Source organism: Peromyscus californicus, unplaced genomic scaffold, assembly GCF_007827085.1.
Source record: "Peromyscus californicus insignis strain IS unplaced genomic scaffold, ASM782708v3 Scaffold_7__1_contigs__length_154581171, whole genome shotgun sequence".
Classification (NCBI taxonomy): domain Eukaryota; kingdom Metazoa; phylum Chordata; class Mammalia; order Rodentia; family Cricetidae; genus Peromyscus; species Peromyscus californicus.
In genome coordinates, this window is record NW_026294595.1 from 77,076,977 (window position 1) to 77,103,874 (window position 26,898).

The following is a 26,898-nucleotide window of genomic DNA, read 5'->3' on the forward strand; positions in this document are numbered from 1 at the left end:
GAGACATGAGCTCAATCTCCAGAACCCATGTTTTCAAAGAGCCAGATGTGAGAAGTCACACTTAGAATTCCAATGTTGGGGAAGCAGAGACAGGTGGATCCCTGGGGCTCATGGGCCAGAAACTTAGCCGATGAGGCAAGTAACAATTCAGTGAGAGATGCTTTGTCCAAAACCAAAGTGGGTGATGCCTGAGAAATGGCACCTGAGGTTGGAATTCTGACCTCCACATACATGCACACAAACATGCATACATCCCTACACACACACACACACACACACACACACACACACACACACACACACACGCACGCACGCACGCACGCACATATCTACACACATATACAAACAGAACAAAAACAGTGATCCCTTTCATACAGTGGGGATGAACTACTAGAGGGCACATTTTTTCATTGTCTTGTTTTCATCACATAAAAGTAGGTGACCCAGGGTAAGAAACCCAACTTTGGGGGTTTCTTTTTTTTCCCCCATTATTTTATTGGTTCTCACTCAGTATCCAAGTCTGGAAACAGCCAAGCTATGAAAATCAGTTTGGCCTAGCTGATTCTACTTCCTCCTGGTTTAATTTCTCAAACCCAGTTCATATGCCCAGCCTATTCTCAGCATTTAAATTGAAACTTCTCACCAAGGTCTCCAGTTTGCGTCTGACAGCCTAGGACACGCCCTTGTCACACCCAGAGCCCCCAAAGAGGTCAGCCCTGGTCTCTCTGAAGAAAACGCCCATCAAGGCAGAGGCTTTGGCACGCAGACTCAGCTCATCTCTGTAGTGTTCATCACCAACCACAGAGCAGGGGTGAGAGGTGGGAAAGCCAAGCCTTGTCCAAGTCCCAGCAAGTCACTGAGCTTCTGAGCTCCGGCGTTCCACTAGGCCCACCTGCGCTCAGCATAGTCCCTTCCTCCTAGTGACCTTGAGGGTGTGCAAGAAAATGAAGTGAAGGAAAGCAATTTCCACAGGCCTGGGCCTGGGTCACAGTCAGTGGCAAACAGGAGGCAACGCTGAATAAAAGGAGTATTCACGGGAGGGCGTGTTCTCTTCCTAGCTCTGCCTCTACTGCCCCCTCTACTTCCAGCAAAATGAGGAGACACAACATCCAAGATGTAGTGCACACCCTCAGGCCCACGCCTGAACTCAGCCCAGGCCAGCTTGGAATTCCATCTTAGCACATAGTGCACAGCACCTGAAATCTGTGTGCGGTCCGGTCCGTTTCTCTTGACAAACTCAGTCACTTAGGAAGGGGGAAGTGAGATTCCAACCACACCCACTGTGCTGCCTTACAAGTGAGGAGGGAACAATAAGACATTGTAAAACACCAGCGACATTCCAAACAGGCCACTTTAAAGTTAGGTTAGCAGGCGGGGTGAATAACTCATATCCAATGCTGAATTCTTCCTGAAACCAAGGCTAGTAATATTTATATGGGTGTATGTACTCTCTTACTCTTTCCCCCCCCCCTCTCTCTCTCTCTCTCACACACACACACACACACATACACACACACAGACACACACACACACACACAAATATATATGCAACCTAAACTCTCAGGCTGTACAAGTGGGCAATAACTAGAAATCAAATCGCACAGGCTTTAAGCTACTGCCCTTAAGGTCTGGGTTTCCTCCCTGAACACTTCCAACACCCCGTCAGTTTATGATTTCCACTTTGCTCCAGCTCCATCTCATTATTGATCTGATCCCGATTTTTGGTTGTCTTCACCACGTTATATCTATCTTCACAGTACCACTTCCATGTGACATGGAGATTTATTTTGCAAAGTCAATCTTTTACACTGTTTTCTTTCCTCATATACATTAGGCTTCTAACCCACTGAATGGTCTTTCAATGGCGGATGGTGTCCTGCGCACACACAGCTCAAGTCTAAAGAGATTTTCATTTACTTCCATCCTGCTCCATCCTCCCACTCTCACATGAAATTTAAACAGGAAAAGAAGTCATCAGTGTGGCTCCTTAAAATATACTTTTTTTTCTTTTCTTTTCCCAAGGCTCTGAGTCTCCCTGGTCTCTGCAAAGCCTCTTTCATGTATGGTGGCCAAAAAGAACCCCCAAACTCAGGAGCCTTTCAGAAGCAGTTGATGAGCCACTAAAAGCCAGCGCAGATCAACATGGGGAAGATAGGTGTGCTCACCATGGCTGCACAGGGTGGGCATGCCATTCTCCATCCAAAATTCAGGATGGAAAAGGGACCTTAGGTGAAGACAAAAACATATGGAGAAGAGCTGTGGCAAAGAGCCGCAAAAGTACACTGCATGGTGACTTCTCAGGACTCACTCAGAATTTTAAACCTGGCCCCCCGAATAGGTCCAGCTGTGAGATAGCATGTCCTCTAGAGCCCCCCAACAAACTCAATCCTACACTCCAAAATGCAGGAGGAGAGGATTTTCTACCCAATGGTAAAGAGCTGTGTCTCACTAGGTAGCCCTGGTGACCTGGAACTCACTCTGTAGACGAGTCTGAATTCAGAGATCCCAGATCTCTGCCTCAAGAGTGCCGAGATGAAAGACACACTCCACCATGCCTGGCTGACAAATATATTTTTCAAAGTTCATTGAGAGCCAAGTAGCACGCCTACAGTCCCTGCTCCTAGGAGGCTGAGGCACTGGGGCAGGGAAATATGAGGTCAAGGACAGTCTGGACTATTGGCAATACCCTGTCTCTAGCAAGAGGAACTGAGTACAGATACTCAGAGCCCAGATGAAAAACCCATGGGAACCCCCCAACAAGCCAGGTCATTGCTAAGGCTACTGGCTGCGCTCCACAAACTGACGGCAAGGCCCTACTGCTGACGACGACGACACCACATAACTCACTGAACATGGAGAGGTCGAGCTAGTGCCTCCGTAGAGCCCTCACCCCTGCTGACTAGTGTTCGCGTACTGGAAGGTGGTCTGCACACCACCAGAGGAGAAAGTAAACACAACCCAGCTCCAAACCCTTCGATCTGCAGTGGTGGCTGGCACCCACGTTGCGTCTCAGTGTCTGAGTGTGTCTTGGGCTTTGTCTTTCCTCTCTTCTGTTTGTTTTTCTGCCCTAGTCTCGTTTGCTTCTGTCTTCTTACTTCTTTATCATCACTTTAGATGCCTGCTCGTTCTCTAAAGTGAGAAGGAAAGGGTGTGTGTGCATTTGGGTGGATGGGGAAGTGGGGAAGATCTGAGACGAGTTGGGACAGGGAACCAGAATCAAAATCTATTGTATGAAGGAAAATCTATTTTCAGTTTTGAAAATCTTTTAAAATGATGATGCGCACCTATAACCCGGCACTGGGAAGCAGAAAGAGGCAGATCCCTGAAGCTCACTGGCCAGCTGGCCTAGCTGAATCAAGAGTTCCAGGTGCAGGGAGAGAGACCCTGTCTCACAAAAAGGTGGCGAGTGACTGAGGAAGACACCCTAGGCCAACCCTGTGGCCCCCACATAAAGGGCATGGACGGATTCGCAGACAAATATGTACAGGCACACACAACACAGAGAGAGGACTCAAACCCATCTGGGGACAGCTGTGACCTCCAGGGCGGGAGAGGACAAAGCGAAATGAGGTAAGTTTCTGACGCTATCGCAATACATTATTAAAAAGAAAATACAAATTTAAATGGACGATATCAGCATCTGATAAATCCGTGTGACATGTTCTATGTTATTAGCTATATATTAGTTACATACCATTATATATGTAGTGTTTATACATTTTATTATATATAGTATTTTATATATTATACACTAGAATTTAAAGTAAGTTGAAAATACATGTTTACAGAACTTACATTATTTTTATAATTTTTAATGGTTTAATAACCCATTTAAGTCTCAAGAACAAGCATGAATAAACCATAACATAGTATCATATGTTTAACATATATTAACGAGGTAGAGGTGGCTTTTTAAAAGGCAGCGATTGATTCTGGGTTGGAAGCTGACACAGAATTATGGCTTCTAGAAAAGAAGGTTCACTATCCATGTCTTGAAGGATGGACAGGAAGCTCTCCAGAGAGACTGTGCAAACAACCACAGCCTGAGTTACAGAGACAGAGAGCAAACACACGCCCTAAGGTTGCATTTAGCTGTGTGAAGGGCACAGACTGGTAGGCAGCATCTCTTCCCAGTCAAGCTGGTCAGCATCACTTTTGAAAACCTAGGAAGAAACAAAAGACCCCTAGGTAGAACTCTACCTTCATTTTAGGCACCCACCCACCCACACAACAGCAAGTCTGGGTGCTGGAGACCTATCTGCAAATGTTCAGAGAGGAGGCCAGGTTACTGAGACACTTCCTCAAAAAGTGTCTTTCCCCCTTCCCCCACCCTGTGCACGGGCGACACTTTCCCAGTAATCCAATGAAGGAAGGACCCAAGACATATGTGACCACTGTCAGTGAAACTCTGGAGTTAACAGGGGAGGTTGAGTAAATACATGTAGAAGGAGAACATTCAAAATAATAATAAGTACAACAGAGTTATGTGCCATGTAAAGATATGTCAGTCCACAGTGGACCACATACACCACAGTGGCTCCATAAAATTATATTGTCTGGTGATGTCAGAGCCATCCTGGTATGTGCAAGCACAGTTTATAAATGCTATTCACAGAATAAGAAAAATTACCTAACGACATGCTCTTCAGAATATATCCCTGTGGTTGAATATTTCCTTCAAAAACTGTAAGTGCTTACACACACACACACACACACACACACACACACACACACACACACACACTTTCTTTCTGCCCTTGTAACAGGCCCCAAGCTGTCCTTGTCATCTCACTCACAGATACCCCTTGGGCAGCTGCTGGGGTCAGGCTCCCAGATCAAGCTTAATGAGCCTTCTCATCTCATTAGCAGGGAGGACTGATCCCCAAAGCTTCCAGAGCCAACAAATCTGCAGATTCAAGGAGCAGCTGTAGGAGGAAAGACCCCTGGGAAGCTCCTAGATGGACCAGTGAGTTCAACTGCCCACTCCCAACTGTGGCCATTTTATCACCCACCCATCATTCCTTAGACCTCAACATCACTGTTGCCAAAAACTTGAAAAAAAAATTAAGTATTTGCATTCTCTAAATAACTCTAACCTTCTACACACTAGCTAATTTAACATCTAAAGATCCTTCAACACTTCCATTCTGTTCATGATTTCTCATGTCTTTTTATGTGGGATGAAGAGACATTTGTTGGTTAATGAACCTGTTGCCATTAGCAATGTGGCTTGTTTAATCTATCTTAGTGCTCAATGTCATGTAAAAAATGAACTGATACCATCAAGTCCCCTAGAACAGATTTTATCTCCCTAACTTTGCATTCTATTTCTCTCTTACTTTTTACTTAATCTCCTATCAGAACAGATGGGTGTTAATTTTTTCTATATAAGTGTTAGCAACATTTTGTTTGACATTTAGTCTTATAGCTGATATATATATATGGATATATATACATATATATACATCAAATACATATGTATAGATACAGATACACACATAGATACCATCTTTTACTTCCCTCCAACATTGTACTTATTGCTGTGCTTCCTTCCTGGATTCATTTGTGTAGTTTCACCAGTAAATTTTTTTCCCTTTAAACTAGACAAGAATAAGCTTCTGAGTGATTTTTAATAATGGTATTTAAGCTGGGCAATGGTGGTGCATGCATTTAATCCCAGCACTTGGGAAGCAGAGCCAGGAGAATCTCTGTGAGTTCGAGGCCACCCTGATCTACAGAGTGAGATCCAGGACAGGCACCAAAACTACACAGAGAAACCCTGTCTTGAAAAACCAAAATAATGATGATGATGATGATGATGATGATGATGATGATGATATTTAAATAGAACTGTTTGGGGGTTTTTGTTAGTAAGTTCCTCCCATTCAGTCAGTAAACCATGTAAACCTCCTTTCCGTGGAATTAAGACTCACAGCAGTTTTCATTGACCTGTTATAACTTTTTACATGTGGGGCATGCTAGTCTCGTAATGCATGTGTCTAATTTATCACTTGATTTGAAATTGCTCTGATCTATTTCCTTCACAAAGGCCTCTTTTTCTTTTTAAGCCAAGGATATCTCTTGTAATGACCCTTCGAAGATCAATATGATTGTTCCAAAATCAAGAGGAGAAATAATTAGTCACTAAAGGGCACAGTTGGCTTGGGCAGGTAAATTTCATTTCCCGTGGTTTCATCTGGCTCTCTCCCTGATTCATTATCTTCAAAGTTACAGTCACCTCTCCACACTGCCCCCTCCACTGCTTCTTCTAGATGACTTCCTGGAAACTCTGCTGTATGGCTGACAAGATGCCAAGCACTAAACCAGGTACTGGAGAATACCAGTAAAAGATGCAGACATCAAAGAATCCAAGAGACCCCACCTGTCCCATGGAACCTACCTCTGTTCAGGATTTATTGCTGAGTCACATATCATAATATCAAGGATGCTGATACTGTCTCATCTGTTCTGAATGCTGTTTACAATTTGGGGTGGCGAGAGGATGGTGTGTGTGTGTGTGTGTGTGTGCGCGCGCGCGCGTGTGCGCGCGCGCGCGCGCAGCATGCACCTGAGTGTGCTGGTGAACCCATGTGCGTATATACAGAGGCCAAAGCAAGATGCCAGATGTCTTCCTCTACCATTTTCCACCTATTCTCTTGAGACAGGGTCTCCTACTGAACTAGAGCTCACCACTTCAGGTAGGTTGGACAGCCAGCAAGCACTTGAGATCTGTTTGTTTCTGCCACCCCAACTCCCCGCCCCAACACACAATGCTGGAATCATGGGCATATGCAACCACAACCTGATTTTTCTGTAAATGCTTGGAATTTGAACTCAGGTCTATGTGAGAGAAGCACTCTTACCCAACAAGCCATCTCTCTCGTCTCTATGCACCAAAGTTTTATTATCTCTTTGATTGCTCTGATATGCTTTAAAAAATAAATTAACTTCATTATGTTTTCAACATCCATTAGCTTTTCTTGCAGGATCTTTATCATTGTTTTGTGTAACAAAAGAATTTTAGGAATGCTAAATCTTAGGGCTACATCATTGCTGCCTTGCCTAGGTTCCACTTGAACATTTCCAGATTGTTCATAGTTTCCCTTTAACATTTACCAGATTGGTTCCATCTTTCATTGATAAAGACTATTCCTATGCATAAGTCTTTCTTTCCAAGTTTATCTCTTTGATGGTGGTTAGTAAGTTTTCTAGTGTTCCTTCCCTGGGCTCAGGCTAGCAGGGCTCAGTGGCTAGTATCATGTTTTTTAATCGGGCTTACAAGGATGTTTTTATAAATCTGCTTTTGAAACACTGTATTCATTTCTGTTCTGCTTTTTCTTAGCACCAACCATTTTTTATGGCCTTGGCGCTAATGAAATGAATACACTACATTGTTAATCACTCTTCCATTTTCCTGCAAACTCTTTTCATTTTATTTTTATAATGAAAAACAAGTTAAATTTAGAACTTTCCAAACCAAATGAGAGGCTTCGACCAACCATGGAACTCACAAGTGTGACTAGGGTTCACTTTTCAGCCATTTCCAGTTAGTTAAGGAGAACAGTGCTCTGATTCAAGGCGAAGTCTAATGGAAGGCACTCCAGTGGCATCGTCAAAGACACACACTCCTGATCCCCCAGCTAACCTCACTGGACCCTGCAATAATGAGCAGGGAGCGATTTCTAATGCTGTAAAATTAAACACCCTTTATACTTTTCATGTCTTCATGCCAACACATACACAAGTACCCCGCTGCCACCTGGAAACTGGCACCTTGGGTTTACAAGTCTTCTAAATCAAGCTATTCATAAATTCTACTTGCCTCCAGCTCCAGAATAAGCTCAGTGGCCCCCCTCCCTCTTTGTGGCCACTGTCCAGGGCAGAGACAGCCTGGTCCGCACAGTACACTGTTTGTCAGAAATCAGTTGGACTCAGGCATCAGAGAATTCACCCAATTTATCACTGTCTCTTGATGGCACGATGACTCACTAAAATTAAGAGTCTGCTTCTCATTCTCAGTTCCCTGGACCATAGGAGGGAGAGTTTAAAGTCCTGAGGTCCACTCTGATCTGGCCGTGACAATTAATGCTTTATAAACTAGAAGCAACAGTAACTTACAAAGCAACACTGCATGCCCACAAGTCCTCCTTGGCTTGGGGGATGAACACAGGGACAGGAGTTCTTAACATCTTTCTGCAGCTCTACATTAAAATTACCTGATACAGTAAAAAAACATCAACCATCAACTCAGAAACAAATTGCTCTCCTGTAGGGGCCCCATACACACGGATGTTCAGAATAGGAAAGAAATTCTTTTGAAAACTTAAACTTCTCTTGTTATTTGTAACATTCTCATCAGGACTCTATTTTTGTCTAGAAAATCTGTTTTTAGGTGTTTTAAGCAGTGGTTGTTTATCTGCGGTACTGACCACTGTTTAAAGTGCATCTGACAGAAAAGAAATTCCTGGGGCTGGTGAGATAGCTCGGTATGTAAAGGAATTTGACACCAAGCCTGCCAACCTGAATTCTGATTCCAGACACCCAGATGGTGGAGGAAGAGAATCAATTCCTGCCAAGTTGTATGTATGTATGTATGTATGTATGTATGTATGTATATATGAGAGAGAGAGAGAGAGAGAAACAACTTTTGGAAAGAAATTCCTTTTGATTGGTATTCTAACCAAATTATTTCCGCAAAAGAAAAAGAAAATTCTTTCCATCATTTACATATTCAATGCCACAGCAACTTGTTTATGTTGCTCTTGTTCCTCTGAATAAACCAAGCCTCTGCAAATGATGACTCAAATGCCCCCAATGGTAGGGTCTCCACACAGGAGAAAGGCAGACCATGCTTTTCAACCTTCCAAAACATAGACTGTGCCCTGGAATAGAATCAGCTTGGGACTTCCTCCCACGCTAACAGTCCTCTAGCAGGTAATGCGCTCCAACATGATGGGGTGAGTGCTCACAACACTGTCCACTCATGGAGCTCTCTGGCAGAAGGTAGGCAGTGCATGTACATCTTCCAACAACCGTGGGATGAGAAAGCACCACAGCCTGGGGTTAAGAGGACAGTCTAGGGCTGTGCAGATCTGCACACCAATTCTGAAACCGCTTTTCCTGGTTAAAAGCTTGGACAGTGACCCTACTTTTTTTTAAATGACTTTTGTTTTTTGAGTTTATAATTACATTATTTCACGATTCCTTTTTCTCTCTCCAAACCCTCCCACATACCGCTCCTTGCTCTCTTTCAAATTCATGGCCTCTTTTTTCATTGATTACTGTTATATACATGTATGTATACGTATATACATATGTATTCCTAAGTACATAAATACAATCTGATTGGTCTGCATGATGTTACTTGTACATGTGCTTTCAGGGCTCTCCACTTGGTATTGGATAATAACCAGTGGGTGTCTCTTCTCAAGGGAAGACTATGTGTCCCCCTCTCAGAATTGGCTGCTTGTAGTTCTTTGTGTACAGCTGAGGCCTCACGGGGTTTTCCTGTCCACTATGGCATGTCTATTGTTGCTGTCCTTGTTCAGCTCATGGTTAGAAGGTCATGTTAGTGAGACTTTATGGATGTAGCTTCTGGCATTCCTAGGAGACAAAGTCTCTAAGCAAACTCCCTGATCTTCTGGCTCTTTGAATCTTTCTGCAATGTTGGCAATGTTCCCTGAGCCTCAGGTGCAGGAGTTGTTTGTAGATGTATCCATTAGGACCGGCCTCCACAACTCTGCATTTTGATTGGCTATGGATTTCTTTAATGGTCTCCATCTGTTTTAAAGAGAAGTTTCTCAATCGGTGTTGAGAACTACACTTATCTGTGGGTAGCAGGACAAATATTTAGAATGTAGTTAGGGATTATGCTAACTACTTTGTTTAATAAAGTACAGGCTCTAGGTTCTCCTCCACGATCCATGACTTCACTAGCCCTGCATAGTTGACCAGGTTTCCAAAATCAAGCATGATTTCCCCTTGTTGAGTGGGTCTTGAATCCAATCAGAAAGCTGTTAGTTACTGCCAAGGTCTGTGTGCCACTACCGTAGTCTTGGGTTATCATGCCACGCTCGTCACTGCTGTGGTTCACAGGCATCATAGTTGGGCAGGTGTGTTGGTTGCTCTCCTCCTTTGGAAGTGTGCACAGAACCTTGGAGTATTACGACAGTTAGTCCTCAGGGAGGAAGCTTTCAACTGACGTCACTTTTTATTTGGCTCACCTACAGGATGGCAGAACACACCAACACACCACCTACCTGGATAAATGTCATTACTAAAAAAAGTCAGTGAAGCTGCTTTGAAAAGAGTAAGTAGATAGAGAAGAGCTGGAATAAAGGCAGCTAAGAACACATTCGACTTTGTAACAGCTTAGACAGAATGGACATAAGGGCACAAGAGGTAGGGGTGTGATTTACTGATCACTGACCAGGCCTGGATGAACGTGGCAATGAACATCTGTATGTTACCACTTTCATCAAGTTCCCAACTGCCCAGGTTAAACATACCTACTGTTTAAAATATCTTTCAGAAGATGACACTAAAATATGGCACTGAAATAAAACATGCGAACATAAAAAGACAGGGGAATGAGGCCAAATGGGCAACAGTGAAGTGAATATCACTGAAAGAAAGATAAGGGCAACTCCCTATTTTCTTGGTAGGTAGAAACCAAGCATTAAGAAACTTAAAGGAAAAAGATGCTCCCAAAGAGCCGCAGCCATATCACCATGGTTCTTGAAGACAAGCGTAGACTGCCTTCGACGAGCCAAGCAACAGAAGCATGGCTGACAGAAACTGCTGGAAACTCCTGAATATCAAAGATGCGGCCAATGAGAGCAGGCGGCCTGTCCACATAGCTCACAGCAGAATTGATGAAACACAATATAAGAAAGCAAGAAAAGATAAGCTACAGCCAGAGGCAGGCATAAACTACGTTCTGCCTCTGTGTGCATGTGCATTTACCCATGACTCTTCAGATCGCCCAGAGTAGCTACTTAGCAGTAGGGAAAGGAATGTGAAGGGAAGATCTGAATGTTTCATTGTCATACTTCTGTATTGTCTGAATTCTGAGCACAGGTATTCTGGTGATGTTTTTAATTGGACATAACAGCAAAATATATATACAGTGCCCGGCATCCCACCTGACACAGCAGACCTTCAGTGAGTGGAGCTGCCTACTCTTCTCAGTATCACAGAAGAAGCAAGAAACATGACACAAATGTTTATCAGAGTCCCAGGCCTTGAGGGATTTACAATGGAGTAGATTAGGGGTTAGTCAGCACAGGTAATACGTAAGGAAGGTACATACAGTGTGCCCTCAGTATCCATCTGTAGATACAAGCAACTCCTGATCAAAAGTATGTGGAAATGGGCTAGGTCGATGGCTCAGTGGGTAAGACTATTTACTCTGAAAGCATGAACACATGAGTTCACATACTAAGTACTCACCCAAAAAGTCAGGCATGGCTGCACATGTTGATAACCCCAAGATTTGTGGTGCAAAGGGGGGACCAGCCATCCTAGCCAAAACAGCCAGCACTTGGTTCAGTAAGAGACCCTGTCTCAAGGCACTAAGACAGAGAGTGACAGAGGAAAATACAATAATACAATGGCCTGCTCTGGCCTCTCCATGTACCCACACCCACACCCACTTATATGTATCACACATGGGTACAAAACACTACACACACACACACACACACACACACACACACACACACACATACACACACACACACACACACACACACACACACACTTAACTGGGAAAATGCATCTCTTCTGAATACATACACACTTCCTGTCATTATTCCTTTATTGATTTAATATAATAATCACTCATACAGTGTCTTAAGTATTGTAAGTAATACAGAGGTTAATTAAAGTATAGAGGATATGCATAAGTTGTATGCAAATACTATGTCATTTTATATAAAGGATGTGAGCATCCATGGTGTCTAAGGAGGATTCTAGAACCAGTCCCCAAGGACACCAAGTGATGAAGGTACACACACACACACACACACACACACACACACATTTTTGACCAAAGACGACTAGTGTCTGATAGCCCCATGAATTACTCAGATCTCAGAAAGGCAAAGCTTTAGAAGTCTTAAAACAGCAACACACATATTACCTAGGAAGCTAAGGGAGTAAGCTAGGATGTGTGCTGTTATCTGTGGACCCTATGAATCCATGCTTGCCACAGTATTGTGACTTCTGTGCAGCACTGTTCCCATCCATGTCCAAGCTCCAAGCACTCCACTCACACTAAGAAATGTCTCAGAGGCACCAATGGCAGAAAGAGTTGTGGTCGTTCGTGCCCCAGATCATAAAAGATACATCCTTTCATTCCTCATGGGCAAATAGTAAGTTCTATACGGTATTGCACTCCTGAGCACAACACAGTGTCTGTGTGGGCAGGACTGATATCACACTGTTGAGCATATGAATGAGGCTTAAGAAGAATGTTCTGGTTACTCAAAGACAAAAAGGAAAAGGATAGCCGAAAGCTTGGGAAACCAGAGCTCCTCAGTAGAGAAGGCTTTCAAAGACTAAAACAAATGTGTCTGGATGCAAGCCCCGCATCCCCCTTTGGGAACCTGCTTCCTTCATCCTGCAAGTTCAAGCATCAAAGAAGGCAGGAGCCAGCCAGTTTTATGGCTCATCTGAAGAGAAGAGAAAGGAAAAAACTGAAGGAAGTCTGGGGACCAAACAAAGCAGGACAGCTGCAAGGCAAGGCGTCTTAAAGGCACTCCGGTGTTACACAGCAACAAAGACCGGAACTGTAAAAGAACTTCAGGGTACGGTGGAAACTTCAAGAAACCACCTTGCTGTGAGCATAGTTCATTTCCTCACAACCTGCAGAACTGTCCCAAGTTGTACAGGCTTTAGCTACCCAGTGAAGGAATCACAGAGAGAAAGGGGGCTGAGGAGGGCAATCACAGCTCTGTGGATTAAGGGTTAAGTCTCTACTTCCAGGGTAAAGATTTCAACACCTGATTCTCAAGGCAAAAATCCAGGCAGCATGTCCCGCTTCAGCCCGCAGGCTCTGAGCACAGGAACATCCCAAGATTAACACTCAGGGAGCCAGGTGGCTTTTGGTGTCAACTACCACCCCTTGAGGACCAGCTTTACTGGCATATGTCTCTCCTCAGCGATCCAAAGCTGCAGTCAAAAATTCCAAATGTTTTTACTACAGCACGAGGGCAAAGTGAGAGGGAAGGGTCAGCACCCAGGGCATTTCTAGTTAAGGGTATTTTTACATCTTTGAACTTGTGTGCATCCAGATGCATAAAGACTGGTCTATGAAGTAGAATGGACTCCAACAGACACCTTTAGGGTGGGCAGCAACATGCTCATGATGAATAGCAAGAAGGCTGGCACCCAACTACATAAGAGGTTTTCAAGTTGGTAGTAACCAGAGAGATGACCAATTGTCACCATACATGAGACAGTCCGACACAACAAACAACTATTCACTCTAAAATGTCACTGACTCTAAAGCTAAGAAACCCTAGACTAGACTAACCTCATTCCTGGAAGCAGCTCCAGGAACCCTCACAATCCTAATTCAGATAAGCATTTGTTATCCCTCTTGAATGAACAGTTACAGCAACTCAAGAGTCTACTCATTCTGCTGAGCAATACTGAACAACCTAACAAATGATATGACCAGCAAATGTTACGCTTTCAAAGTAGCTGGCCACCCTCCCAGCGAAAAGAATAGAGAATTCTCCTTAGCAGTCAAGAGGGTAGATTCTTCACAGCCATTCCAAAGCAAGAAAGGTGCAGTCCTTAAAACACCTCACTGGCTGCTGAGTAGAAAAGAGAGAAAGAAAGGAAAGAAAACTCAAGAGCCAAAAATAGATTTGTCCCTGGAAGTATCCCATAACTAATACAGCTCCAACACTCTATGATGTGTCATAGCTCACCTTTTCATTTTTACAAAATGATAAACATAAATATAGGGCCCAACGAACGAGCACCCTGGGCTGTGTACCACTCAAGTCGGCAATGGTGCCTTGGCTTAGAGCATCCTCACCCATGTGTCTGTGGAGGTGAGGTCACTATGACAAACCTACATCTTGACACAAAGACTAGGATCTACTGGAAGTATTCACCATGAATATTGGTGAGTCCTTTAAAGACAGTTGGTGCCACTGTTGAGTAAGTTCACAGCATTATCCATAAAATGAACAGATATGAGGAAGTGGAGAGTGTTGACGGGCAAACCTTGTGGTGGTTGTGTTCAATCACCGAAGTCCCAGGCAGAACAAACACAGTAGCACTGGTCATGAAGCTGGGAAGGGTTCTGGGAAAAGTCTGGGTTAGGATCCAGGCTCCAGCCCACACAGTGTCATCAATCCCTTGGGAGCCATAGACTGGCATGCTGCTACGGGCTACCTGAGCACCTTGGAAAAAGTCAAGTTGTTTTCAGTGGCAAGATGAACATTTCATACACTGGACTTGGGCCACAAATCCTGAGGTCCTTTCATCTCCTGCAAATGGGCAAGCCTTTTAAACAATAACACATCCCATAATTTCCCAAACTGGAAATTCTCCCAACTGCTTCAGAACTATCAGACTTAGAATGATTACCACTCAGTTGCAGGGCCCTTACTTAGCATGGATGAAGCCCCTGTTTTATTCCCAGCACCACATAAACATGGTGAGGTGGCCCATGCCTGTAACCCCAGTACTTAAAAGATAGATCAAAGCCGGGCGGTGGTGGCGCACGCCTTTAATCCCAGCACTCGGGAGGCAGAGCCAGGCGGATCTCTGTGAGTTCGAGGCCAGCCTGGGCTACCAAGTGAGTTCCAGGAGAGGCGCAAAGCTACACAGAGAAACCCTGTCTCGAAAAAACCAAAAAAAAAAAAAAAAAAAAAAAAGATAGATCAAATGTTCAAGAGGATCCAATGTTCAAGGTTGTCCTCATCTGCAGTTAGAGGCCAGCCTGGGCTACATAAGACCCCTTATCGATAAACCAAAACAAGAACAACAACAAAAAACCACAGTATTGGCAACACAAGCCCACTACCAACTTATTCTGGCAACTTTGGTTTCTGATAGTGTTTAAGACCAAGGATTGACCAACCTGCTATCTACTAGGCAAATTCCCATCCCGTTCCTCCCTAACAGATGTTAAAATACACATGTAGCAGGCTATCAAGGAAAACAAAACAAAACAACAACAGCTCCCACTCCAGGAGGGAACCCCAGTGACAACCCTTCGAAGATGAAAAGCAACAAGGTGTGTTTATTCGTCCAGTCTCCTCTACCCAGCTGAACAGGGCGAGGCTAAGTGCAGCTACTCAGCTAGTTAAAACATAAATAAAACCCACCCTCAGGCTGTGGAGCAGAGCCTTCCAGGAGAAAAGGTTAATAGGCACACTGCTTCAAGGAGAGGAAATCGAGGTGGGGGAGGTCTTAGCAAAAGCCAGCCAGGAAAGAAAGGAGACCAATCACCTACCCACTCATCTTCACATCCACCTTTTGAAATATCTAAACGCTCACACACTTAAACCCACCATGTGCATCACCCAGGTGCCAGAAAACGTGACATCAGACCAAGTGATGTAGGGCTGAAGCATTCTGAGCCTCTCCAGCAGGATACATTAAAAAACAGTAACTGCCACAATGTTTCACCTCCTTAACGCAAACAATAAGACAAAGGAAGAGAACACATGCACCAAGGTGCCTCAAAAAGTTCCTGAACAACAAAGTCCTTTGAATTGTTCTTGGAATTGCAGTGGCCTTCCAGCCTCTTAAAGACCCAAGACTTGGACTTAACACTCAACTCAGGCTCCAGGTTTCCTCTATAGACAGGAAAAAATATAGGAGGTGAAAATCCAAAGTTCTGCTTCTATAACCTCTCTGTTAATCAACTTTATAGAAAAGGTTTTGGGTGTAGGAACGTGAGACAAAGGTACCTGGTCCAACTGGGAACAACCCAGCCCTGTTTCCCACAACAACTGGTTCAAAATGCAGTTCATGCTTAAAAGTTGATGCTTAGTGTGACAAGAAAACGCTTCAACCCACCTAAAGGCCCCAGAGCTGTCAAGGTAATCCAAAGCCACAGACAACTTCTGCCAAGGAACGTTGGACTGTCCCTACCCTACCCCAACTACAGCTCACTGTAACTATTTCACTGATTTGAGCACTGTGTTATACATTCACAGGCATATGAACTAACCATTGCTGACAGGGAGAAATACATATAATGTTTTGTGAACTCAAGACTCAATCCATGCAGCCCACTACCACAGGGAGATGTGATAATGAGTGCCCACTGGTCATTAGCAGTGAACACACACAAGAGCCAGTCTGGGTGTTACCAGGGGACACGCCATTGCTATGTGAATTAAATGTGTGAATCCAGGCAGATCTTCATGTCTGAGATGCCCTGGAACTGAGCCTGCTCTAACAGCCTCCAAATAACTTGCACCTGCTTATAGCTGCCTAATTCATTTCCCCCTCCCTCCCTCCCTCCCTCCTTCTCTACCCCCCTCCCCCATCCTTCAAGACAAACAGAACACCGGGCCTCAGACCTGGTTAAAAAACCACAGTCACCACAGGAGTCTAGCCCTTCACTGGAAGCTGAGCAAACCCAAACATTTAAATGGAGTCTCAGAGAAGTGGGGATGATGTCTTGGGTAGTGGGGGGCAGGGGAGGGGCTTGTCAGTGGTTTGGGAAGATGCTCAGGACCCGCGATTTCTTGGAAGGGAGGATTCCCTGGCATTTGCAAGGGGTAGTCAGAATGGTCTTGACTTTCTGAGACAAACACTTCTAGAAGCATTTGGGGAAATCCGATATAAATTAGACGTGTGGATGACACAAACACAGAGCAAGAAATCTTCAGTAAAGAAAGTTCACTGAGTATCAGCTGCCCAGAAATAAACATCAGGGGTTAAGGATGGGCAGAACTGAGGGAGGGGCTGCTGACAGCTGTGGCCGGCGGGCAGAGGGGAAGGGTTCCAAGCTGGAATTCGGAGCGTGCCCACATCAGCAGAAAAGTTACTGGGAACGGTACTCTGTCTGGGAGGGACCCTGCGGGTCTCAGGATGCATGCGCTCTGAGATGCAGGGACCAACGGCCGTTAGAGGAAGCCCCGGGTCCTCTGTTCCCAGCTGCCAGCAGGTTAAGGCATCTGCGACGGACGACAGAAGTAAAAGATATGCTCTCAGGATGAGCGAGTGAGTCCCATGTCCAGTCCCACGGGATCTCACTATTCCCAAACCAGACACAGTCCCAGGAAGTAAAGAAAGGAAGCTGGGATACAGATGCGGGGGCAGCGTAGACGGGAAACTGAGGCAGGAGAGTGCCCGTTAAAAGGCTGAGGGAGTCAGGGAAGACCCGAAATCAGGGTAGAGTGCTCTCCTTCCCCCTCCTCCGTTCCCAGCACACTGAGCTGCACTCCAGCTACGCCCAATCCGGGCGGCCGCCGGGCTCCAGGGAGCGGGCGCCGCACAAAGCTCCGCCCGCGAACACACGACAACAGCACCCGGCGCGCCGGCCCACACAATAGCACGGCGCGCGCCCCGCCGCGGCCCCTCGCGGGGTCCCGGCCAGCCAGGCGCCCGGGTCCGCCCTCCGCGCACACCCACGCCCGCTGCCCAGGCCCGCGCGCGGAGCACGGACGATCACGACCCGTCCCCGCGCCCCCGGCCCGGTGAAGTGCGACGCGAGCCCCCCACTCACCCGCGGTGCTGCTCAGCAGCAGGCACAGCGGCCACAGCAGCCACATGGCGCGGCCGCCGCTCCGCTGCCCAGCGACGTCGCTGCCCCGCGGCCCTCGGTCAGACCCCGCCCCTCGGCGCCGGCCACGCCCTCTCGCCGGCCCGGCCACGCCCCCGCCCTCCCAGGCCCGTGGGCTCAGCCAAGTCCTGCAAGCTCCCGGCTGACAGTCGCCGCCTGCACTCTGCTCTACAGTCCAGGTTGCGAGGGTCCGGTAGATCCAGTTCTTGCTGCCTCAGGGGTCAGCCTACGAAGACCTCTTAACTGCCCCTGCTTTGCGCCCGGGCCGGTTTTGCTATCCTACATCCAAAGGGATGCGAAAGTCATCATCCTCCCAGAGCCCAGGGGGATTCTTAACTGCAAAAGAAGTGCTTTCAAGGAGAGAAAGTTCTAAGAGCCGGTTCTTGAGAGAAAACACATGGGGCGGGGGGGGGGGGGGGGGGGGGGGGGGGGGGGGGGGGGGGGGATGCGACCATTGCTTCTCAAACTCCAAGATGCGTCAGGTAGACTTGGGAACCCTGTTAAAAAGCTCACTCCAACTCAAATAGGTCTGCATTTCTACAAGCCCTGTGATTATGAGTATGGTTCCTGGAGCTGCTGGAGGAGCAGAGAAGAAATCTCATCCTGAGATCTAAGAACACTGAGGAGACCATCCCATGAGCTTCGGAGAGTTTTAAGGCTCTTAAAACTTAACAGTTTCTAAAAAAAAAAAAAAAAGAGGGAAATCGGAAAAAAAAAACTTAACAGTTTCTATTGTTTGGGGATTATACACCTTTTTTTTTTTAAGGAAAGCATATTATAGGGCCAGAGCAGTGACTCAGCAGTTAAGAGCCGCTCCCGCAGAGGACCTGAGTTGTGTTCCCAGCACCTACCTGGCAGCCTCTAACTCCAGCTGCAAGCAATCCAGTATCTTCTTCTGAGGTCTGGGGACACACACACACACACACACACACACACACACACACACGGCATTCACTCACAGCCACACTCAGAGATACACATAAATAAAAGTAATGAAAAGAAATCTCTTTAAGGAGAAAAAAAAAACACATTGTGACCAGGCCTTTGATAATGATACTGAGGAACGTAAACAGTCTCCCTAGGGCTGCTTGTTTGCCTCTGAACTTAAGAACTTGGGAAGACACTGGCCCCACCCTAGTGCTGCCCATGTTCATTTCAACTTTAGGAGTGGGCAGCTGCTGTTACAAACTTCCCCGGGGACAAAGTCATGTTGCAAAGAATGGGACAGGCCTCCAGGCAAGAGCTGGTGAGGACCTAAGGCCCTCAATTGAACAGCTGGCAAAGACCTACACCCTACCAACAGCAACTTAGAAACTGATCTTCCCCAGGTCAGCCTTCAAATGAGACCCCAGCCCCAGTGGAAGCCATGACAGCCTCCCTGGAGACCCTAAGTCCATGTGCTCATCTAAGCTGCTTCCAGGTTACTAACCAGAAGACTGTGTGTGTTCATTGGGTTATTGTTTCAACCACAAGCCATTTATTACAAAGCGATAGGTAGCTAATGCCTAGCTGGGCAGCGAATACTGACTCAGAACAGCTAGCGTGGCTGAATCTCACTTAACAGTCCCCAGAAAGCAACAAGATGTCACTAGGAGGTGTCTGCTTCAGGTCACATGGTCCTTGCACTCTCATGGTCACATTTAACTTTCATGACAATCTCTGAAACACAGTATTGTCTCTGTGACACAAATGAGGAATCCGAGGCTAAAAAAAAATTTTTCCCCTGGCTCAAAAGAATACAGTATTGAGCCGAGCTTTGGTGGCACATGCTTTTAATCCGAGCACTAGGGAGGCAGAAGCAGGGGGATCTCTGTGACTTCGAGGCCAGCCTGGTGTTGGTTACGCTGTGGTGCTGCTCCCTGTGGTTGGCGGCCACACGGCAGAGGAGAGTGCTGATTGGAAGACTCACAGCCATGGTTACCTTTTTAGAGCTTTATTGGGAGAGAGGGGGAGAGAGAGCAGAAAGAGAAGTGGGGGGGGGGGGGGAAGGACAGACAGCGGAAAGGAAAGAGAGGGACGCACAGAGGGCCCACCCACTTTTTAGGCTGGGACGCCAAAGGCTGATGACGAAATTAAGGGCCAAATCCTTACACCTGGTCTACTAAGTGAGTTCCAGGACAGGCTCCAAAGCTACACGGAGAAACCCTGTCTCAACCAAAAAAAAAAGAAAAAAAGAAAAAAGAAAAATTCAGTATTGAAGCCATGTCTTACTGATTCTCATATTGATATATCAAAACAAGTTACTTACTATAGTAAACAATCCCAGTTCATAAAACACAGAATTTATCTGCAGCTTCAAAAATGATGTGGCCACTGGATTTGAGCTACAATAATGTAAATGGCCAACAACAAAAGTTGATTCAGTGTTTAATAATTCTATTCGCAGGGAGAGTTTTCTGAGCGATTCCAATGGTTGCAGCTCACACTCGCCAAAAATGTTGAGCATGAGAGTTTTCCCTGCTGGAATTTAAGAAGGCCAAGCGGTGGTGGCACAGGCCTTTAATCCCAGCACTCAGGAGGCAGAGGCAGGCGGATCTCTGTGAGTTCGAGGCCAGCCTGGTCTACAGAGCAAGTTCTAGGACAGCCAGGGCTACACAGAGAAACCCTGTCTCGAAAATTATTTAAAAATTTTTGAAAAGTCATTCTTGAGCTACCATGTGTGTGTATGTGTGTGTGTGTGTGTGTGTGTGTGTGTGTGTGTGTGTGTGTGTTTAAATTGTCAGGCTAATACTGCTGGGAGTCAACTGACTTCTTGTTATTCACATTTAATATAGTCAGAGGATTTCAGGAGAGAAATTGGCTGACATTTGTTAATGAATATTTTGCACTATCCAAAATGATGAAAAATTTTCCATTCACCTTTTAAGACGTGCAGTTTGTTATTTATTTTATATTGCCCCTTGAATCAAGTTGTCTGTCCCCTTAAAAGGGTAATTTCTCACCTGTGGCCAGTCCTGAAACCAAGGGACAATTACGGGGAGAAAATTAACCTGCAGTTTATGAAGGGAACCCTTTGGACAGTTTTTGTCACAGATACATTTCTTTTTCTTTCTCAGTTGAAAAAGAAATGGATTCATTGTGTGTATATCATAGTTAGGGTTTCTATTGCTTAGATAAAACCCTTGACCAAAAGCAACTTAGGGAGGAAAGTATTTACTTCAGCTTACACATCCTGATCACGGTCCATCTTGAAGGGAAATCAGGGCAGGAACTGAAGCAGAGGCCATGAAGGATTGCAGCTTACTGACTTCCTCTTTGTGGCTTGCCCAGCCTGCGTTCTTACACAACTCAAGACCACTGGCCCAGAAGTGGCATACCCCACACTCACTCATACCCCCACTGGGACCACCCACATCAAGTAATCAAAAACAAAAGGGCATACAGACTTGCCTGCAGGCAATCGGATGGAGGCATTTTCTCAATAGAATCCCTCTTCCAAAGGACTCTTACTTGTGTCTAGTTGGCATAAAACTAACCAATGCAAGTATATAAACCACCCGAGGACTATGGACAAGATGAGAGCATTGTCTTTGAACTTTACAGATCTCCAGTGTCAACTATGAGAGCCTTAAGCTAAGTTCCATCGGATTGCCCTAAGCCCTTGAAATGGGGCTACTCTGAATGGCGAATGCTTTAAATATAAGATGCAAACTAGATTTCAAAGATGGCATACCAAAAAGAACATGAAAAGGGCAATAATTTTACTTTGTTGACTTGGTAAAATATAATATTGAAACTATAGGCCTTTCATCACTTTTTTTTTTTTTTGATTTTTTTTTTTTTTTTTTTTTTGAGACAGGGTTTCTCTGTGTAGCTTTGCGCCTTTCCTGGGACTCACTTGGTAGCCCAGGCTGGCCTCGAACTCACAGAGATCCGCCTGGCTCTGCCTCCCGAGTGCTGGGATTAAAGGCGTGCGCCACCACCGCCCGGCCACTTTTTTTTTTTTTTTATGTAGCTAAGTTGGAATGATGTCTCAGTCCTCCAGTAAAGGCACTTGCTTCCAAGCCTGATGACCTAAATTCAATCCCCAGGCCCCAGATAGTAGGAGGAGAGAACCAGTTCCTGCATGTGGTCCTCTGATCTCCATGTAAGAATTGTGGTGTGGTATATGTGTGTGTGCACACCCTCCCCACCCCACCCTCCACGCCACCCCTGGTACATAATTACGTATATGTAGCAAATAGAAAATTTTAAATCTCACTCTGTGACTTGTATACAAGACTCACAATGCATTTCTCTGAAACAGTGATGATGTAACTGACCTTTTATTTCCTGTGTTAGCACATGACCCCTTAGGGTTCCTTGTATTGTAGCAGAATGGGTCCTCTTGAAGGTCACTGAATTAAAGGATTTTCCCCATCCTGGTTTCTCTATTGACTAATTCTGCCTCAAAGACCTCTTGACCTTCTATTACAGACATCAAAGTCCATTGACATGAAAGTGATTTTAATGTCATAATTTCTGTACTACAAATGCCCCCACAAAGTCATGAAGCGGGGGAGGGATGAAATGAATTGGGAAGAAAGAAACCATCTTTTCAGACCACAGGAACATTTTGCACTTGAATTGAGAAATAAAAACCCATAAAGCTGAATGGCCTCTACATTTTCAGGGAGGCTATTTATGCATTAATTAACTAACAAACCAGAAGTCACAGGAGACACCCCCCCAGTCAGTGACAAATGACAGAGAGTGTGTCCAGCACGCCCAGTACTGGTTCCCTTCTCCAGGTAGCAAACTCATTCATAAACAGGCAGTCAACCTTAAAAAGAGGCTCGTAAAAACAATGTGGAAGATAAATAAATTTACATTTTTAATCTGACATTATTGGAGCATTTCTCCCAAACTATGAAAACCCTACTTTAATAATTTAAGTTGTTTTTCTCAGCATTCCTCAGCCTACTTCTTTTAAACACCTCTTCATTTTGAGCTAAATTCTTCGGGCTTGATTGATTTTCATGTTTAAAAGCTTAATTTCAGGTGCTGTTTGATCACTTAATCTGGGACTGACGCTGCGTGGGTGGTAGTTCAATTGTGGAGGAGAGAGGAGGCATGATTTTCTTTTCTTTTCTCTTTTTTTACCGAAATTTCAGCAAATTGCCATGCCCGGTGTGGAAGCAGACACTCAAAGAGGACAGGATGGGAAATTATTTTACAGTGTTCAGGACTCTTCAAAGCCATGGATTGAAAAGACAGCAGAACCACATTAGCATTGTTGCTTCTGTGAGGCATGTAGAGACTCCGGAAAAGTACCTAGAATTGGTGCTGAGGAGATATAGTTCAGTGTTTGAAGAGCACTTGAATTAAGAGCTGAGTTAGTCAGGCATGCCTGAAATCCAAGCATGAGGGTCCAGGCAGGACCTTCAGAACTCACCAGCCAGCCCTTAGCCACAGTGGTGATTTGGGGGGGTCAGTGAGAAACTGTTGTGTAATGATTTCCACAGATTGAAATAGTCCGTCCTGCAAGGAAGCTCTTTAAACAGGAATGTTAAAACACACACACACACACATACACACACACACACACACACACAAAAAAAAAAAAAAAAAAAAAAAAAAAAAAGAAAAAACAAACCTCAAAATAGCTTCAGGAAGTCCCTGAAACTGACCAGATTCACTAGGCCCCTCCCTGCCAGAGTAAACAATGAAAGTTGAGAGTCCCCCTCAGAAGCTAGGAAGCTGAGCTGTAGAGAAGATGTACAGACCAGTCAAGAAAACTTGGACACCACAACTGCTGCCTGACAGAAGCAGAAATCAGCCAAGCTGCCTAGAAGTGGTTTAGACCAACTGAGGCACCTGGAAAGGATACTCTCCAACCTGTTGAGCTGCCTACAGGCTGTGCAGTGTGCTTCAGGTTCCCAGCTTTGTCAGCTGCCATCCATGCTGGGGTGGGCTTTGGTGATATAGTGGTCTGTGAGTCATTTCTGCTTCTGTAAGTAACCACAGGAAAACTCATTGGGCTGGAGGGTGGTGGTGCACACCCTTAGTCCCAGCACTTAGGAGGCAGAGGCAGGCAGATCTCTGAGTTGGAGGCCAGCCTGGTCTATAAATCGAGTTCCAGGACAACAAAGACTGTTACACAGAGAAACTCTGTCTTGAAAAGTAAACAAAACAAACAAACAAACAAAAAATCTCGTTGGTTCACCAAGTTGGACTTTGGTGGTACCTGTACTTTGCTCTGTCATGGGCTCCCTATCTGGGGTAAACAGATATTGTGTCTCCCCAGGAAAAGTTTTGTCACAAGGTAATAAGGTTAAGAGCAGCAGTTAGAAGAAGACACTGATGAATGCCTTGGCCTCCAGATGCATGCACACCATACTACATGCCCCCCGCCCCAACATATCACTAAATACAAACACACACATTCATAGAGCTAATAATATGTCCTCCATCTTGTGCAAGCTAGAAATCTGACTGGAAGTCTAGTCTGCCTTTGGCTTCCCCCCCATCACCAGCCATGAAGGTGTGTCCAACTTGTTCCTTTCTTTCTCCTGTCCCTCCCTTAGTTCAGACTCCAGCACATCAATACCTAGGTTGTCTCAAACATCTCTGATCTGAACTTCTGATCCTACTCAATCTGGAAGACTTCCATGGCTCACTACTGCCCCGAGGACAAGTTCGGATAACTTAACTATGTATGTTCATCATGGGCTGCTGCTAAGGATTATGGGAGTAGGTATGAGATCAAGGTCAAATGAAAAAGCAGAGTGGTTGGCCAGAGACATTTGGCCATGTTAGTGGGTTGTAGGCACTATCCTGCCAGTGATGGAAAGTCACAGATGGTCAGGTTCAAACAGGGACAGGAGCATGTTTGCATAGTGGTTGAAAGCAAGAGATCTGGAATCACACACAAAGCCTGACCATGCTACCTCAGCCTTGCATCCATCCATCCATCCATCCATCCATCCATCCATCCATCCATCTACCTATGTATCTCCATCTCTGTTCCCCTTTCTACTTTGTGTGTGTGTGTGTGTATGTTATATGTGTATGTGTGCACATGTCTGTATGTGTGTGGAGGCTAGAGGTTGATAGCCATTGTGTGTGTGTGTGTGTGTTATATGTGTATGTGTGCACATGTCTGTATGTGTGTGTGTGTGTTAAATGTGTATGTGTGCACATGTCTGTATGTGTGTGGAGGCTAGAGGTTGATAGCCATTGTGTGTGTGTGTGTGTGTGTGTGTGTGTGTGTTATATGTGTATGTGTGCACATGTCTGTATGTGTGTGTGTGTGTTATATGTGTATGTGTGCACATGTCTGCGTGTGTGTGGAGGCCAGAGGTCAATAGCCATTGACCTCCTCAACCACTTGCCTCCTTATTTTTTTTGAGACAGTTTCTCACTGAACCTGGAGCTCTCCGATTTGACCACTGTCTGGCCAGCAAGACCCAAGAGCTGGGATTACAGGCAGGTGCCAGCCACCACACCCATCTTCTGATCAGGGCGTTGAGGATCCAAATTCAGGTCCTCGTGTCTGTGCAGCAAGCATTTTACCAACCGAGCCATCTTCACAGCCCTGGCCTTTATGAACCCATTTTTCTTACACTTAGAAAATGGAGGCTGAGGCCTCCTGCAAGACAGACTTGGCTATGAGATGGAAATGAGGTACTTAGCATACCACTTGCTCCATAACACCCACCTCAAAAATTATGGCTGGTAATGACTCCTCCTCCGTGGTTCTCTGAGAAGACTTTCACAAACCCTTAGGACCAAGCTCAGTCCCTTCTCACGTGCTCTTATGACAGATGTCTGTGAAACTTAGGAGCCCACCTTGGGTTTCTTTCATAAAGCTTCATGAAATGTTGAAAGAATAAAATAGTACAGCTGGAAAAATAATAAGCAGCCAAAAATGAGCCCAAGTAAGTTCCACCAGAAATAATAATTCCAGGAAACAGAGCTACATACACAAAAGGGAATATACTCCAGGTTACACATAATAAAGCCACCTTGGCAAAGTGTGTGGCCTGATGGCCAAGCCAGGGGAGTGATGGAATTTAAAAGGGAATTGGAAGTTGAACATTTAGCCATGCAAGTCCATCTGGAGAGGTGTGCCAACCCACCCAGCAACAATTGAGTTACTGCCGCATAAACATGAGCCCCATCACTGTGAAAATCCAGAGTAATTGCAATGAAAATTTCCAAGGTGGAAGAGATCGGGCCGTGGTAATGCTTGAAGCTATGCGTGTAGGCCAGTTGGCTTAGCGCTCACAGCACAGAGCCAGCAAAGGCAAAGTCAAGGCCAGCGCTGGGCTAAGCCATTGGCTCTAAATGTGGGGAAGAGCTCCAGGTTCACAGGATGAGCAGAGGCTTAGTCCCGCTCAACCATCCTGCAGCTGGTGTGTGAAGGCAAAAGCGGATTGTGGAAAAGTTTGGAGGGTGCGATTAATCGCAACAACCAGGCCTGGCATTCATGTAGGGCGGGCCAACAACAACAGTTTATTGTTGAAAGAATAAAGCATTTCTGGACCAGCGGATTCATAAGTCTGAGACCCCAGGAGCTTCCTACCTCACTCCCTGCTCCCTAGATGCTCCATAGGCTCCAGATCCCCACATGATTCAGTGTCTACTTGGAAATAGAGGCCTGGTGCACCAGGGGCCACATTCAAATTGGTTGATGCCCTGATTGTTCAGCAAATCTCACGTGCACATTAAATTCTTCAAGCCCCTGTTATGTTGGTAGCAGGTGAGCCATGTGGTTTTCGGTGAACAAAGTGTCTTTTCAATCTATGGACTGGTGCTTTGGCTTGACTGTATGTAGTTTATCCCTCCAAAGTTCGTGTTATCAGAGTTTAATCCCAACTAAGAGTATTAAGATCACAGAAACTTTATCTGACTGTGGTAGCTAGTGTGTGTGCATATGTGTGTGGTATATTTGTGTTCATGGAGGCTTGTGCTTGTGGTAATGGGGGAGTAGCGTGTGTATGGGTGTAAGTGCATAGGGAGGCAGAGGTTGACTTCAGATGTTTTGTTTGTTTGTTGTGTTGTACCCCTCCCCCCATTGCTCTCCACTTGTTCTTATGAGACCGGGTCTCTGTCTCGGAACCTAAGTTCACCAATGTGGCTCAGCTGGCTAGCCACTGAGCTCTAGGGACCCAGCTGTCTCTGCTTCCGCAGCACTGGGCTTCCAGACAAAC

General features: G+C 45.5%; 1 protein-coding gene across 3 annotated transcripts in view; it reads right to left on the reverse strand.

The window, feature by feature from the left end:
• The window catches only part of Ldlrad3 (low density lipoprotein receptor class A domain containing 3), a 243,748-nt gene extending 225,926 nt beyond the window's left edge, over positions 1-17,822 (reverse strand). For all 3 annotated transcript variants that reach the window (XM_052723119.1, XM_052723118.1, XM_052723116.1), the window contains exon 1: positions 17,708-17,822. In XM_052723119.1, coding sequence (XP_052579079.1) covers positions 17,708-17,753 — 46 coding nt within the window. In that variant the 5' untranslated portion in view covers positions 17,754-17,822. The remainder of the gene's footprint in view (positions 1-17,707) is intronic.
• Between the last annotated feature and the right edge of the window lie 9,076 nt (positions 17,823-26,898).